At 40.0% G+C, this 16,414-nt stretch overlaps 2 protein-coding genes across 2 annotated transcripts; one reads left to right on the top strand and one right to left on the bottom strand.

The window, feature by feature from the left end:
- Window positions 1-765: 765 nt before the first annotated feature.
- PV08_10008 (uncharacterized protein) lies at window positions 766-1,875 on the top strand (the record flags this gene model as incomplete). Its single annotated transcript, XM_016384323.1, has 2 exons — window positions 766-1,043; window positions 1,350-1,875. 2 exons carry the CDS (start codon window positions 766-768, stop codon window positions 1,873-1,875), a joined length of 804 nt encoding a protein of 267 aa, XP_016232946.1.
- An 11,911-nt stretch (window positions 1,876-13,786) lies between these two features.
- Window positions 13,787-14,191, bottom strand: PV08_10007 (uncharacterized protein; the record flags this gene model as incomplete). The annotated part of the gene is made up of 1 exon (XM_016384322.1): window positions 13,787-14,191. One exon carries the CDS (start codon window positions 14,189-14,191, stop codon window positions 13,787-13,789), a length of 405 nt encoding a protein of 134 aa, XP_016232945.1.
- Between the last annotated feature and the right edge of the window lie 2,223 nt (window positions 14,192-16,414).

Here is a 16,414-nt window from a genome sequence, read left to right as displayed (position 1 = left end):
AATGTTGAAGTGATGAATGTTGAAGTGATGAATGTTGAAGTGATGAATGTTGAATAAATATATATATAATCAAAGTCAAAAATACACTATAAATATATGTCCCTAGACTGAACGGACCCTGCTGTATTGTCTTTATCCTGACTCTCGAATATCTTATCCCGCCTACACACACTCTTACTCGCGATGTTATGAACAAAATAAATGAGACGCAGTATCATCGCTATACCGTTACTTATATTCTCACCCCAAATCCGTTGAAAGTGCCGCTGTCCAAGCCACTGACTGTACGCCGCGAGATCGAGATACTCGCCCTGGTACCCGGTAATCTGAATCTCGTTAAACCCGGACCCGTGGTGCATCGCACGGAACAAGATCGGCATCACCACCCCCGGCCATTGACACGCCCGCGACACCTCGGCCCCCGTCGCGCAGAGATACTGACTGACCCCATATCGATGATAACTGTGACTGTCGGCCGCGTAACGGATCTGCTGGCGAAACCGTTCCATGTCGCCACGGTTCCACAGCACTTTACAAAATCCTATTGATGGACCGAATGGAACGAGCAAAGAGATAGCGCCTAGCGATAATTAATTCGACTTCTAGTCTTCAGAACTACGTAAAGGTCGCAAAATTAAAGTTTAATCTCGATCTTGGTATAGCTCTACCCTAATTAGTCGCTAATATATTAATGTCTAGTTAAAGTTCTCCAACCAGACAGAAAAGATAGAGTCTTCTTTTATAACTTGGCCGGCATTATTCTCGATGACCATTATCGTCGACTATTATATTACTGTTTGGCACTGCATCGACGCCGCCTCGACGGCCTCTCGCCCTGTCAGTGGCTTCAAACTCGTTCCACCGACCCTGAATCTCCTCCTGAAGGGCATCCATCTCGATATCGTCAAAATCCCGACTTTCACTGGGAATGCCGGGAATGATCTGGCTGTCCTGGTGTCCCATCACCCACTGACCATTATCTTTGTGGCGAAAAAGTTCTTCGTACTGTATAGACTTACCGGCGACGGCGTGAGCCTCGACCTGTTCGTGATAGATAGACACCCACATTCGCCGCCCCGCTTTCGTGTGTTGCTAGAACATCACTTGATTCGGATACGGCACTAGCTAGTTCGTCATCACGAAGAGTTCTTTCAGCTCCTGTCGCCAACGCCTCGCGTGTTGACGCCCGAAGGTTTGCTTCAGGAGCCGTATCACTCGCCGAAACAGCATGCGGTACCCTTTGTTATCCTAATGTCGTCGCTTATGCCTATCATTGAACTCCCACAAGAAATCAGTTAACTCGCTAAGATGTTTGATTTTTTGCTTGTTATCATGTACTAAATGAATAGCGTCATCGGCGAAGTCCGAACCAAGAGAGACTTTAGAGATCCTCTGGACCTTATCGTGACACAAGAGGATGTCTCCACGAAGCGTAGTATCTCGGTGCTCGACCTTGATTCGAGAGCGAATCGAAGTGAAAACGTCTCGCTGGAAGCGACGAAGGCAGATCCACACGAGATACTCGAGAAGAAAATTATGAATGAAATGGTATCGTCTATACTGCGTTATCCAGTGGCCAATCCTTTCCACGCGGAGAAAATCGTCGTGGATATTCTTAACCTCTCGCCAACGAGCACGATATGTAGTCGCTATGGCGACATTACCGAAGAGAGTGTATTCGCTGATGGATTCTCGAAAGGTGAACTGCTCTCAGTCGATCTTGTCCAAAAACCACGCGTAATCGTAACGTTGAAGGGTTCGAGAGAATCTAAGACCTTTATACCGTCGTCCTCCGGATCGCTCCTTCGAATCCCATCAAAGCGCGGACTCACCGCGGAGAAGGTGGCTCCCGTAGCTATACTTCGCCAGTCGTAGGAAACAAATCATCATTTTAGAGTGCTCCCACGAGATAAAATCAGGAGGGGAGAGGCGGTACACGTACTTAAATGCTGTGATAAACTTGTTAATGTTGCACTAAATGAACCGCAGAAAGGATGAGGTGGGAATTCGCCAGAAGGGTGGAGAGGAAAAGTCGTTAACAACGGAGACCTCCCATCGTTGCATGGCTTGAAGTTGATCGCGGACGCGAGAAGCTAGCGATAACGTGATGCGGTTCTCTTCGCGGACGGCTAAAGATCGTTGCATCGAATGCGTTAATGTCTCGTGGCACCGCCTTTTGCTGCTTAGGTAGGAATGTATAAGGGTTTTAGGACGATGAACCTCGGCCTCTCCGGTATGTTGCCAGCTACGGCGTAAGTGTGGATCTAATGTAAGGCTTTCGATGGAAGTATCTTAGAAGGGAAAGGTCTTGGCGACGTCGTAGAGCTCTTTTTGCTTGTTGTAGTATTGCCGATAGATGACACTATCCCGTCGACTCGGGTTATCGGCCGCCGTTATCATAGTCATGCCAACCGCATCGCGAAGGAGGGCGGTATAATATCGATTTCGTAATGAAGGGCGCGTAGGAGAGCCATGCAAGGCCCACTTGTATTGAGAGTTAAGACAGTAAGGACGCTAAAGATATATCTCGGGTATAGCGTCTTCTATCGCTTGATCGGAGAGAAAACTGGATGGCGGGCAGAATTCTTTACCCTAATCGATCCAAACTTGCTCGTCCGGCAAGAATCGTCGGTCGAATGCGAGCTCCCAAGGACTGAAGAAGGCCTCCCAGGCAGCAGTAGGTGTCCGTTTCGATGTCTGACTCTTTAAGTTTTTGGCGTTAAAGAAAAGCCGGGGGTTACGGAAATCTTTGAGCCCGGGGGCCATACTACGTTCCACAATCCCGTCCCAGATGGCTTCAAGGTGGTCAGCTTGCAGAAAGTAATGGAGAAGCTGTTGGCGACCTCTGCTATCAAATCGAGCCCGAGTTTCCGTATACAGAGCAAGACTGTTGAGTTTGGCAAGTTGTGAGGTGGCTGGATATCCTTGAGTTAGGGTAGAAGAGGTTCAGGTATAGATCGCGGGCAAGATCACTTGATCGATTTAATGGTCGATGTCATCTTGGCTGAGGTAGTTGTTGGGGCTCAATAGCGTTCGGGGATGAGAAGGAAAAAAGACTAGGAGTTAAGCATCTTCGAAGCGACTAACGCGACCGAATTCACAATGGACCACTTTATGAAGTCGTGCTTTATACACACTATGCTTAGTCGGAACGAGGAGGGAAATATGGATGTCATTTTGTAAATTCGTGATGATATAAGGGCTGAGGGTGAATTTAATGCCACATTTCGCAAAGGCGAGGCTGGTGGGAAATCTCATGACACTATTAAAATCAAAGCTTATCACGGGATTAGGATGAGGTTCTGAGGTTTTAGATACTGAGAGACAGATATGAATCTTTTTATCTGTCTCCTCAGAATGAGCACCGAGAAATTGGGCCTTCTAGCCGCGGGCTTCTGGGTGATAAAATATGATATCCAACGAGGGAAATGTTGGACAATCGAGGGTGTCGGGGATGGTCGTGAGAAATTTATTCACTATGTTGAGCGATATGTGGTTAGTAGAGTCTTGAGTATGTTGTTGAGCCATTTCGAGATGCTTGTTGGCACTGTACCCGTAAAAATGGAGGAGCTACTCGGCCATCCATTACGCAATATTAATCACTTCTTCTTTCTCTTCCTTATGATCGCTGTCTATATCTTGATTATGTCCACCTTAAATATCTCCTTTTTAACCGCCTTTATCGTGATGATTACTTATATGGTCATTATTCTTGTCTTGATTGTTTCTATTTTGAATGATCTCGTCTCTATCCTGGCTGATGTCGTTGGCGTCGATATGCTCGTAGGCCCCTGTATCTCGTGTCTCCTCTTCCGAAGTCGAAACGTCTTCTGGCCGACTCGGTGGCTCGTATTGGATATTCTTATTATAAGGTTCACTAGACTTGATTAACACTGGCTGATGTGAGGGTGACCGCGAAGACGGCCAGAAGAGTCGACGCGAAGGGATGGAAGAAGACCGGAGAGATTCGGGAATTCGAGGGGAAAGGTGCAACGGAGAGGCGGAGTCGACATGAGGTGAAGAGCGTCGAGAAGACAACCGAGGCCGCGAGTCTAACGTAGGGGAGATATGGAGATTTTCGAGAGGGAGGAGAAGAGGGTTATCGTGATGATCGAGAGTGTCGCCCGGTTTAGAATGTATATTCTAGTTTCAGTGGTTAATGAGTTACGATGATTGCCGAAGCTGACAGAGTAAGAGAATGGCCTGAAGAGAAGAAAGAGATGTTAGTTGTTCATCAAGCTGGATAGTAGTTTAAGGAGACACTAAAAACAGCTCATTATTTTTAGGTTCGCGTTGGCCGGCATAGATAAGCCTGTTGCTTGAATACTATGTTGGAGGTCGGTTAACTACAATAATTCTTCAACTTCAGCTTGTGCCAGAATACTATAAGGGTCGTGGATGATCTTAAAGCTGGTGGTCATGGTTTGGGTCGGCACCGCGGCGGTCTTCTTTTCATAGTAACGGCGATTCTTTGCTGCATGGCTAGCTCACTAGGCATCTGCGTCCTAGTACTTTCGTGGCCGACCACCTTTATTTCCAGCCATCTACCGCCATAAATAGTTAGGTAGGAGAAGTATATTGATAGATTAAAATGGGTATCATTGAAATGTAGCTGTTATAAAATAAGACCAAAACCCGAAGACGGTATAGCGGATTTCATATTAACACTATTCCCCTTTCGGGTTTCGGTCTTAATGCTTGGCATCAACGCCAACTCGGGGCAAAATGCGCATACTTTACCACTCGCCAGCAACACTACAACGTGAGAATATTGATATATAGTGGCCGATGCATGATCAAGAGGTTCTAAAGTATCGATGTATGAAGTTTTACATGATAGTCTAGGGTGGTGGTGGAGTGGTTCGTAACCGCAACTGATACTTAACCTGAAGGCTCCCCATAGATGAAGGATAAATGTGGTGCTCATGAGATAGAAGAGTGTCCCCTCGAGAACATGGATCGGCCTATTATGGGGCTCTCTGAATATCTTGTCATCATCTTTGTTGAGAATGTAAAGTGTCCTTTAAGGGACGCTTAACTTAAGGGCCTTAACCTATTTTCGCTCTATAGTATTAATATAGTAAAGGTCTATATATACGCTCGCGAATAGTGATATTCTTGCCCTTCTATCGTGAAATTTAAGACATCACTAAGAAAGACTAGAGTGATAAATTAAGGGCGGCTATTAGTGTATTTCTATATATAGAGTGAGACACTTAGTTAAAAAACTAGATTAAAAAGAGAAGGTAAGTAAGATTGGGTATTATCTAGATCTAATAATTAAGGGCTAATAGTGTTGTCAAAATTATCTAAGATATTAGGCTTAATGATAAGATAATTTTCTTCTTTAAAGAAGTAATTATCTTTATCTATTTCTTTATTATCTTTAATATCTTTAATGTCTTCTTTAGCCCTCTTATTCTCGTCTTAATTCTTATCTTAATTCTTATCTTAATCCTTATCTTAATCCTTATCTTAATTCTTATCTTGATTCTCTATAATACTATCTTTCTAAAAAGAGTGATCTAGATCTTAAGCTATTATTTAATTCTATATCCTTAATATAAGACCTTACTAATCGCTTATAATTAAAATACTTAAACTAGATTAGGTAGTGTTTAAGAGTTATATATAGCGAAGATAGAATATAAGATATCTCTTTTAGTATTATCGATATCTCTATCGAGTTAAGTTATAAAGAACTAATTAAAAGAGCCACTTAAACACTTAATTAGGCTCTCGACTTTATAATTAGTAAAGAAAGATATACAGTATCGCGCGAATAGTATCTTTATATTAATTAAAGATACTATTAATAATAGCTAGAACTAAATAAATATAAGTCTCGTCTCTATATAAACTATAAATTTCGACTCTCTAAGATACAGAAAATTTATAGCTTAAAGAGAGCTCACTTAACGTGAAATCTTCTTCTTATATTTATCGAGTTAGTAGCTAAGTTATTTAGAAGAGAGTCTCTCAAGAAAGATAAGTGTAAGTCATGATCTAGCTTATTCGCTTAAACTAGAGAGTGAGATTTAACTCACTTTATAACTATAAATAGAAAAAGAAAATAACGAAACAAGTAAGCAAAGCTAACCGAATGAACTGTGATAGTCTAGCGGTAGTCATAACTCAAGTAACTCTATTTAATATTAATAACGCAGACGAAGAGTCTGCAAAAGGCACCCGAAGCGCTCGTAATGATGCTAAAGAGAAAAACGCGTCTAAGAAAGGCCTCGACGCGTTAAAACACACTACAAAACACGTGATACTCGCCTAACAGAGTGGCATAGCAATATCACTGGAAAAGAGTAATAGTATATTTAATCCTAACCTTAAAGGCGATTATAGAAGATCTTAAAGAGAAGGGAATACAGTTTAAGTAGCTCGACACTCTTCGCTAGATAGCCAAGAGAGTCTCGTAGGCTACTAGCTCGCGATAAGTACTCGAGAATAGAGTTAAGAGACATCTTGAGGCCATTAAGAAATCCCTAGCAAAGCTTATAGCTAGCTCTAGACTAGAAAAGATAATATAGATAATAGTTATAGCGAGAGACACTCGAATCGCGGCCAAAACGCAGGCGTTAAGTAGTAGCCTTAACGCGAAATTAAATAGATATATTATACGCGTCTTAATGTTAATAGCGAAAGATAAGCTAAACAAAGAAGTGCTAAATAAAGTTAAGAAGACTATTAGCGCTATGATTACGATTCGCGTGCTATATAGCGACGATATAGACATAATTATTTTAGATAAGGCCACTAAGGATAAAGTATAAGCTTTACTAAATACATAGAAACTATAGATCCATAAAAGAGACTACTTAGTCTTGATCGACAGACTCTCGCTTAGTATAGAACTCGTGTATAGAAAGTATATAGATAATATATATCTCGTAAGCTAGATCTATAAAAGATTAAGGAATATAGTCTTGGGGATCTAGATCTTCCAAATTAAATGGCTCTACTTATAACACTAGATTCAATATATAAGAGACGCAAAAAAAATATATAGTACCCTTATTATAGGCTTCTATATAGAAGATATAAGAAGAAGTGCTATTTAAGGTGATCTAGTGATTAAGGCCTAGTTCTATAAGATAAATTATTTCGATAGATCATTTTAGGAAAAGTAATGCTTTAATTGCTATGTTATGTTTCGCTCCACTCGGGGTATCACTGCATGTATCGTTCCTTGATAAGTGGGAAGTATAGAAGGCGAGGTCGCTGAGAACGGAGTACTTGAGCGAGTACTAGAGCGAAGTGATCATAGTCCAAAATGTATGGATATAATCGTGAACAAAGTTGACTACGTGATAAAGCTATAAAACGACCGTGTATATATATCTGTCACTGCTCAGTCCCGCTCAGTGGTGCTTAGGCCAAGCACACTGAGCATATCTAAGCATTCCCGAGTGGTGCTCAGCGGTGCTCAGCGTCCCCAGGGCTGAGCCGGCTGAGCGTATCACGTGATCCGTGCCGTGGTTCTTCACACGTGATTTCCCGGTATAGCTTCCTCTCTTGTCCTGGCTGTCGTCACAGCTTTATATGCGGCCTGCTCACAGGCCGATTCGTAACACTTTCCCCTTCCTAGATTTATTCGTTGTCCTCAACGTATATAAGTGAGTGCCTCCCCCTCCTCGTGCCCTTCTCTTCTTCCTTTCTCATAGCTTACCATGCCTTAGTTTCGTGTTGCTAAGCCCGCGCGCCCCTTAACCCTCCGTCGTCAGAAACTAATCGATTGTATCGAGTCCTTTGGTCGCGAATTGTCCGGTATAGGTCGCTGCACACCTTGCCAAAACTTGAACTCCGTCTGTTTCGTCCTCGATGGCTGTAGCAAGTGTTCATTCTGCATAAAGAAGGGCGTGAAGTATTGCGACGACACTTTTTCGGATAAAGAGTTTGACTCCCTGACTGCTCAACGAAATCGCCTCGTCGAGGCGGCCCGCCAAAAGGGCGCAGAGCTGGCCCAACTGATTGCCGCCGTCAATAAGGCTCACTCTGAACGCGAGCGTCTTCAGCGTGAGGCCGACCTGTTGTTGGAAAAGCAGAAGCAAATGCTGGTGCGGGAGGCCGAATCGCTGGATACTTTAGATCACGTGGATCCTCCCGAAAAAGCGTCAGCCATCGTTTTTATTGGCATGGATAATAAACAACTCGAGGAGATATTTGAGTTGTCATCGGGGGCCCTTCTAAACTTCGAAGGCCCCATCTCGATTAACCGCCCCTCATAGTTACGTCAAATATTTAATGAGTTTCCTCCTCCGTTTCTTCCTCAAATACTCCTTGACCATGTCCCCTGAGAGATGTTTCGATGGTTCCCATGTGTTTTCTTTGTGTCCATATCCTAACCATTTAACCAGGTATCGTAGTTTTTCATTGGTTTTTTGATGGTCGAGGATCCCCTTCACATCGTACATCGATTATTGGGTTTCCTTATATATTAGTACCGGTCCTGATTTGGCGTTCGGTGGTGCTTTTTCAAGAAGCGATTTATGGAAAACTGGATAAATATTTATCCCTCTAGATAGTTCCAATTCAAAGTTCACTGGTCTAAGTTTCCTTTTAATCTTGTAAGGTCTAATCTTAGTGTGATCTAGTTTGTCAGATAATCATTATGTTTTGATGTTTTTCCTGAGAAGGTACACTGCCTTCCCTTCTTTGAAGTCTAGTCCCTTAAATCTTTGTCTATTCGAGCTTTCAACTATTTTTTGTGATATTTTCTTAAGTTCTTTCTTCAAAAGTTTATATAGTGATCATAATTTCTTAACCGAGATTGCTGCCTTTTCTGTAATTGGTTTAATGCCTCTGGTATTCTTATCTATCCTTGGGTGAAACCTATGGTTTGCGTAGAATGGTGATATTTTTGTTGCTGCTACTTTATTGTTAAATACAAACTACGCTATGGGTAGTAGCTATACCTAGTTGTTTTGCTGGAAATTAACATAACATCATAAATACTGTTCTAGCGTTTAATTTGTTCTTTCTGTCTGTTTATCGCTCTATAGGTGAAAAGCTGTTAACAGCTTTTGGTGGACTCCCGTGAGGTCCATTAATGATTACCAGAACTGCGATATAAACAGCTTGTCCCGGTCCGAGTGTATTTCTTCCGGCATCCCATGTCGACTGAAAACGTCCTTGTATAGCGTGTACGCTAAGTCTTCAGCTGTTGATAACTCCTTATATGAGATGAATTCTGTATATTTGGTCAGGATGTTGTTTACCATAAGTATACTGTCGAATTCCACACCCGTGAGGGGTTCTTTGGACTTTGGTAGCTTTATGATAAAATCCAATGCGATGATATACCACGCCTTTTCTGGTATCGTTAGCGTTTAGAGTAACCCGTAGGGCTTATATCTCGCGTGCTTTGCTTTATGGCATATATCGCAGTTCTTAACGTATTCTGCTACGTCTTTCCTGACCCCTTTCCAGGTAAAGTCCCTCGTGACTAATTCGAGTGTCTTCTCGATACCTGGATATCCTGCTAACTTATCATTGTGTCGTCCTTTAATGATTTCTTTCTTTTGCTCTTCTATCAGCTCAATATCGATAAAAGCCAATATCTCTATCTCAGATATTATATAGATTAAGGCGTTATCTTTTTTCTTGAGTACTACCATAGGCTCTAGTTTAATGTTTTTCATATAATCTGGCTGTCTACTGAGCGCGTTTGCTATAGCATTTTCTTTTCCTCAAACGTGATGTATCTTGAAGTTATATAGTGTCAATGTTTCGGCCTATCGAATCTGTCTGCGGTTAAGTTCTTTTATGGTTGTCCAGTACAATAGGTTCTTATGGTCAGTGTAGATCTAAACTTAATACTTAGCGCTTTTAAGATATACTCTTTATTCCTTGAGACATGCCACGATAGCGAGTAGTTCCTTGTCGTGGATGTCGTAATTCAACTCCGGCCCTGTCATTCTCTTTAAGAAGTACGCGATCATTCGGGTCTTACTATCTAGCCCTTTTTGCGTGAGGCGGGCTCTGATCACTCTGTCCGATGTATCTGTCTCTACCTAGCATTCTAGCTTAGGGTCAAATATCGCAAGTACTGACGCCGTCGTGATGGCTTCTTTAAGGCGTTTGAATGCCTTTCTGCATTCTGGTCCGAACTTAAACGGGACGTTCTTCTTAGTAAGGTTCGTTAAAGACGCTACGATCTTCGAAAATCCCTTAATAAATCTTCAGTAGTAGTTAAGTAATCCAACGAAAGACTGTACTTCCATGATATTCTTGGGTTCTGGCTAGTCCTTAATTGGCGCTATTTTATCGGGATTCACTTCAATACCCTGATTAGATATAATGTGGCCTAGGAATCGAATCCGTTTTTTATGAAACTTATACTTACTAAGTTTTAATGGTAGGTTCTTTTTCTGAAGTTTTCTCAGAATCTTTTAAATATACTGTATATATTCCTTGTACATCTTTAAGAATATAAGTATATCGTCCAAGTATGCGACTGCGAAGTCATCGAGATATTCTCGTAGTGTGTCGTTAATTAGTTCCTGGAAAGATGCCGAGGCGTTAATCAATCTAAACAATATAATACAATACTTATATAATCTAAAGCTAGTTTTAAAAGCTATTATCTACTTATAGTCTTTCTTTATCCGTACTCGATAGTAGGCGTCCTGTATATCGAGCGCGATAAAGTATTTTGCATTAAGGAGTCTGTTCTGTAGCTTCTTAATCAAGAGTAGTGAGTATTGATTCTTCTTGATGATCGTATTAAGTGGTCAGAAATCAATGCATAGTCGAAGAGATTCATCCTTTTTTGGGGCGAATAGTATATCGTGTGTTATAAATAACTTGAATAGTCGAATAAAGCCTTTCTTTAAGTGAGTCTCCACGTACTCCTTAAGGAAGCTTTCTTCCTTTAAGGATAAGGGTTAAAGTTAATCATTGTGCTTTAGCACTTTCTCTTCTTTAAGCGTTATTTTATAGTCTTATAGCTTATGCTCTAGTAGCGCGGCTATGCCTTCTCTTTCTTTAAAGATGTCTATGAAGTCCTTATATTCCTTAGATAGGCTTTTCTCTCGTATTTCGTTTAAGGCTCTTCTTCTAGATTATATCTATATCGCTCTTTATAAAGATACAATGAAAGTTAATCGTTTCTTCCTCTTTGTCTTCTCGTGACTGCAATTTAGGAAGAACAAGGTTCCTTCTTTTCAGTCTATTACTAGCGAGTGTTCTTTTAGTTACTTTATCCCTAGAATGATATTATACTTAATCGGCATCACATTAAGCTCGATCTACTCTCTATACTCCCTAATCTCTAGATAGGCGTCGCGAATCTCTTATTGTATCTATCCGCCATTGTACTCACTTAGCGTCTTATCTATCATAAAGACCGGGTATAGATTCTTTTTCCGTTGCTTATTCAGTCTTACTACTATTTTTGGTGATATATAGTCTTGGCTTGCTTCGCTATCAATCATTACTTGAATAGGCTTATTAGCTAGTTTGGCGCTGAAGACCAATGGCGTTAAACGCTGAGTCTATACTATATTAATGTGACGTTCCCGAGGCTTTTTTCTGTTGCGCGAGACCTTTCGCCTCATGATAGATTCTCTGTCTAGTTTTTTGGCACGTTATTTATGGTTATATCTCTGCTTCCGAAAACATGTAGAAGCACCTTGATCGGTGATTCGATTATATCCTCCGTCGTGAGATATACGTATATCCTAGATGCATAAGTACACATCATATCAGTATATCACTTTTTGACTAATATGAAGACTTTATCCTTTTCGCTTGTTTTGGGGTCGAACTCCGGGTGGTAATATGATGCTCCATTTAGGCAGTTTATTTGCTTATATTTTATTGGCCTCTAAAACGGGGTTAAGAACTAGAGATGTATTTTAGTTATCTTAGTAACGATAAACTTAAACGAGTTATCCTCATCGAATTCTTTAGGGGTACCGATTACCATGAGATCTTTCGACTTATATAGTAGATAATGTATTTCGCTCCTAATCATATCGTGTATATATTCTCTCTCGTGCGAACATCGCTTATCATAATATAAGCATAAGGTCATAAAAACTCAGTGAATATTTAGATTAGTGTAGAGACTATATCTCTGGACCCCTTCTACTGTCTAGACTTAATAATGTGTTCTTATAACCATAATATCCCTTATCCTTTCTTCTTCGATATAGTGTCCCGCCACGTCTTGATCGATCTCTTCTAGGGTTAGATCGTCACGTTCTTTGAATGGGAAGAAGTAGGGTTCTTCGGTATCAGTCTAATGTGTATAAGAAGCTAGGCCTGGGTACTTAAAGCATCGCTATATAGATATCGGCCTCTTTTTCTCTTGCTCCTGAGTATAGTTTAGCTTGAGCCTATTGTTAACTATACATGTCCTAAGTACTCCTTCCTTATAGTAGATCTAGTTCGATGTCTCGATAATCGCGTAACAGTACCCGTAGAATAATATAATATTACACTTAGGCTTAGAGTCGCTCGAGTTCGATTCTTCGCTGAATATAAAATCGTAATGGTCCTCCTCTAGTACGTTATATATATAAGTAAGTCCTTTATATATTTCTTTATATTTTATCACGAGTACTAGGTCTTCCTTATTCCTTAAGCTCTTTTTAGGATCGAATCTTTTATGTTTCGTGGCGTAACCCCTTCTACACACTTAGATGTATAGTATATTCTTCTAGTACTTCGTTATGAGTACTATTACACTGCTATAATTGGTAATTATTCTATATTTTTCTTTATATTGTGTCTTTATTGTTAGTGTAGTCGTTCTCTAAGTATCAAACTCTATCTAGATAAATATTTCGTCTTCTTCTTGGTCGCTAAATTCGTTATTTTCCTTATCGAAGTTGTCGTTAAATGGAAAATGATGAATTATAGACATTCTCTATATATCGTGTGTATATAGATAGGACCTCTCGATATAGTTGGATTCTTAATAGATACGCATAATGAGGATATACTCTATTAGCTGTTTTCCTCGATATAGGCTCAAGAAGGTTCTGTCCCCTTTTCTGGTTTAATAATATATTCGTATTATCATTAGCGTTTTCGCTCTGCTTATAAGGTCATAGGTACTTATGACTTCTCAGTTTATCTAACTCGAGGTCCATTCCTGTAGTAGTTTAAACGAGAACTGATATTGTTCTTCTCCTACTAGATGGATATAGAGTTCTTTAAAACTACATTGCTAGAAGCACCTTTTTAGCCTCAGTGGTATTCAGTCTTGCTCGACATTAGTGTGTGGGCTAAACACGGCCTCGTTGATGCTATGTTCTTAATGATGAGTCCTGATTCGTGTAAACCTGTATCCAACGCTAATTATTTCGTATGGTGGTGATCTTGCTTCCACTATGGCCACTGTTTCAGGCTCTTCCCAGTCGACTTCCTTTCTCTTGAATTTTTTGCTTCGACGATTCTTGCGCTTCTTTTCGTGAGGAAATTATTCTGCACCCTGCTTATTAGAGTAGTGGATGGGGCAGTTATCGTTATAGCAGGCTATTCATGATAAGTTCACGTGTTTTGGCCGCCCTTTATCGGTCTTTCGTGTCGTGACTATTTTATCCTGCCAACCTTGATCAGAATAGATTCCTACAATATCGATAACCTCTTCACCATTAATCATTAATAGTGATACCAAAATCGCTCTCTCCGTCTAGATTCCTTCGAAATTCCCCTTTTATACTCTCTCGACACGGCTAGCCTGTTCTAAGTTATCTTTCTTAAGGCCATCTAGATATACCTTCATTATTTATTGTCTTTTAGGTTCTAGGCTTCTTAATCCCTGAATCTATTCTTTGCTCTCAAGTCTCAGGCGCTTGAGTTCTTTCTTAATTAGAGTGTCGGCCTTTTCTTCTTCAATACCGACTTCAATTATGTGTAGTCTCACGGGCTTCGTACCGTACTCGTTAGCCTTATATCTTGGATTTCTATAGTTATAGCATAGGTTTTCTTTTTTGCGTCGTTCTCGCTTCTTATTAGATAGCCCCTTACATTGAAACTTGCCTTTTAGTCGTGAGGACCGGCCCCGTTCAATAACGTCAAGATCCATCGAATCACCATAAAACTGATAGTTAGTGCGTTTACCCTTATAGTACACGCCACCCGTCTTTCCATAATATCCTTTCTTCTTCAATCCTAACTCGTATAGCCAGTTATCAATTTCGATAGCTTTATTGACCAATCCCTGATACATATCAAACCTCTCCGGTCCTAACTCCTTTTTAATGTTATCCTTTAAGCCAGTATAAAAGGCAGCGGCAAGTACATTATCGTCTCAATTCAGTTTGACCTAAAGCCTCTTAAACAGAGCATAGTACTGCGCAGCTAACCCCTTCTACTTGAGTTGATAGATTCGTTAGGCCGCGACCTGTTTCTCCCCTGAAGTTTCAAACATCTACTTAAGTCGCTCCATAAATATCGCGAAGTTAGAGAAAATGGCAATGGTTTCTGGGTCCTTCTATCCTTCGAGGGACATTATATGGTCCATCATGATAGATTCAAACCAATGGAAGGCTAATCCCCTCATGTGAAGTCTCGCGAATAAGACCTTGTCTTTATGAGTAATATATTTGGTGCGGTTTAATTTAAAAGTCGCGATAAGTTGGGTGACGAACAGTCCCAACTTTTCACGAGATCTATAGAATACATCAACCTTGGTATCGTCCTTGCCGTGATTACCATAGTTGCTATAGCTGGAGATAACAGTGAAGATAGATCCTGATGTGGATACGCCCGACGCGGCGGACCGAACCGACCCAGTAGAGGATAGTGAGCGGATAGAAGCTTTGAAGCTGGACATCGTGTCGAATACTTCTAATCAAGTGATAGTTAAAGTGTTATGTTTCGCTCCACCCGGGGTGTCACTGCACATATCGTTCCTTAATAAGTGGGAAGTATAGAAAGTGAGGTCGCTGAGAACAGAGTACTTAAGTGAGTACTAAAGCGAAGTGATCATAGTCTAAAACATATGGGTATAATCGTGAACGAAGTTGACTACATGGTAAAGCTATAAAACGACCGTGTATATATATCCATCACTGCTTAGTTCCGCTCAGTGGTGCTCAGGCCAAGCACACTGAGCACGTCTAAGCATTCCCGAGTGGTGCTCAGCGGTGCTCAGCGTCCCCAGGGCTGAGCCGGCTAAGCGTATCACGTGATCCGTGCCGTGGTTCTTCACACGTGATTTCCCGGTATAGCTTCCTCTCTTGTCCTGGCTGTCGTCACAGCTTTGTATGCGGCCTGCTCGCAGGCCGATTCGTAACACTTAATAAAATACTAAATAAAGTGCTAAAGTAACTTTTATCTATAATTAATGATCGCTTAGCGCACACAATAAGTAAAGCTCTCATGTAAGAGAAGCTCCTTAGAGAGATAAAGAAGTCTATAACTCTCGTCTTAAGAAAGAAGAAGAAAAAAGACTACTCTCTCTTAAGCGTATATAGATTAATAGCCCTTAAGAATACCCTAGCGAAGCTTATAGAGAAAGCGCTAACTAACTATATAATAAACGTTATCAAGAAATATAACCTTCTCCCTTAAAACTAGATAAGTAGATATCGAGATAGATTAACGCTCTTAGCTATCAGCCTTATAACGATTTATATAAAGCGTATATAGTAGACATAACTAGACTATATAGTATCGATATTAAGCCTTAATATCGCGAAAGCCTTTAATAATATACCTTATAATATATTACTTAATATTCTCATAAAAAAGAACTTCTCAAAATGGCTAGTTAAATCTATCTAAAGCTTTCTATCTAAGAGGTATATATAGATTATATATATAGAGCATAAAAGTGACTAAATAAACACCGAAACAAGTATTTTATAGGGCTTCTTTTTATCGCCGATTTTATTTCTCTTCTATATCTTAAGACTCTTTAAAAGCCTTACTAATAAATAAAATAACACTATAGACTTTAGCTTTATCGATAATATAAATATTATTATATAAGGTCTAAGCGAGAAATATAATTATCACAGACTAAATATAGTTTATTAAAAATATAAGAAATAAATAAAGAGTCACAAAGCGAAATTCGCCTTAAAGAAATACTAATTTATTCACTTTATGAAAAGTAGATAACTTACTAGCGATCTATAAATAAATAGTATCTAGATCGCAAGATAGAAAATTGCCTTAAAATAAAAGATAATTAAGATTCTCGATATATAGCTTAATCTAAAGCTTATATAGAAAGAGTATATTATATATATAGTCTATAAGAAACTTATAGCGTTAAAAACACTAGCTTAACTAGCTATATTAATCTAGAAATCATTAATATAAAATATTAAGCTTCTTTATATAGCGATAATATAGTTAATCCTTCTCTATAGCTTATAGAAATAAAGTATATAAATTATATAAAGATCGCTCTTAACCTTATATATTAGCTCACTAACGAAGA

This window comes from Exophiala spinifera (assembly GCF_000836115.1).
Source record: "Exophiala spinifera strain CBS 89968 unplaced genomic scaffold supercont1.7, whole genome shotgun sequence".
In the NCBI taxonomy this organism is placed as follows: Eukaryota; Fungi; Ascomycota; class Eurotiomycetes; order Chaetothyriales; family Herpotrichiellaceae; genus Exophiala; species Exophiala spinifera.
The sequence above is the reverse complement of the archived record's forward strand: the minus strand, read 5'-3'. Positions and strand labels throughout refer to the sequence as shown.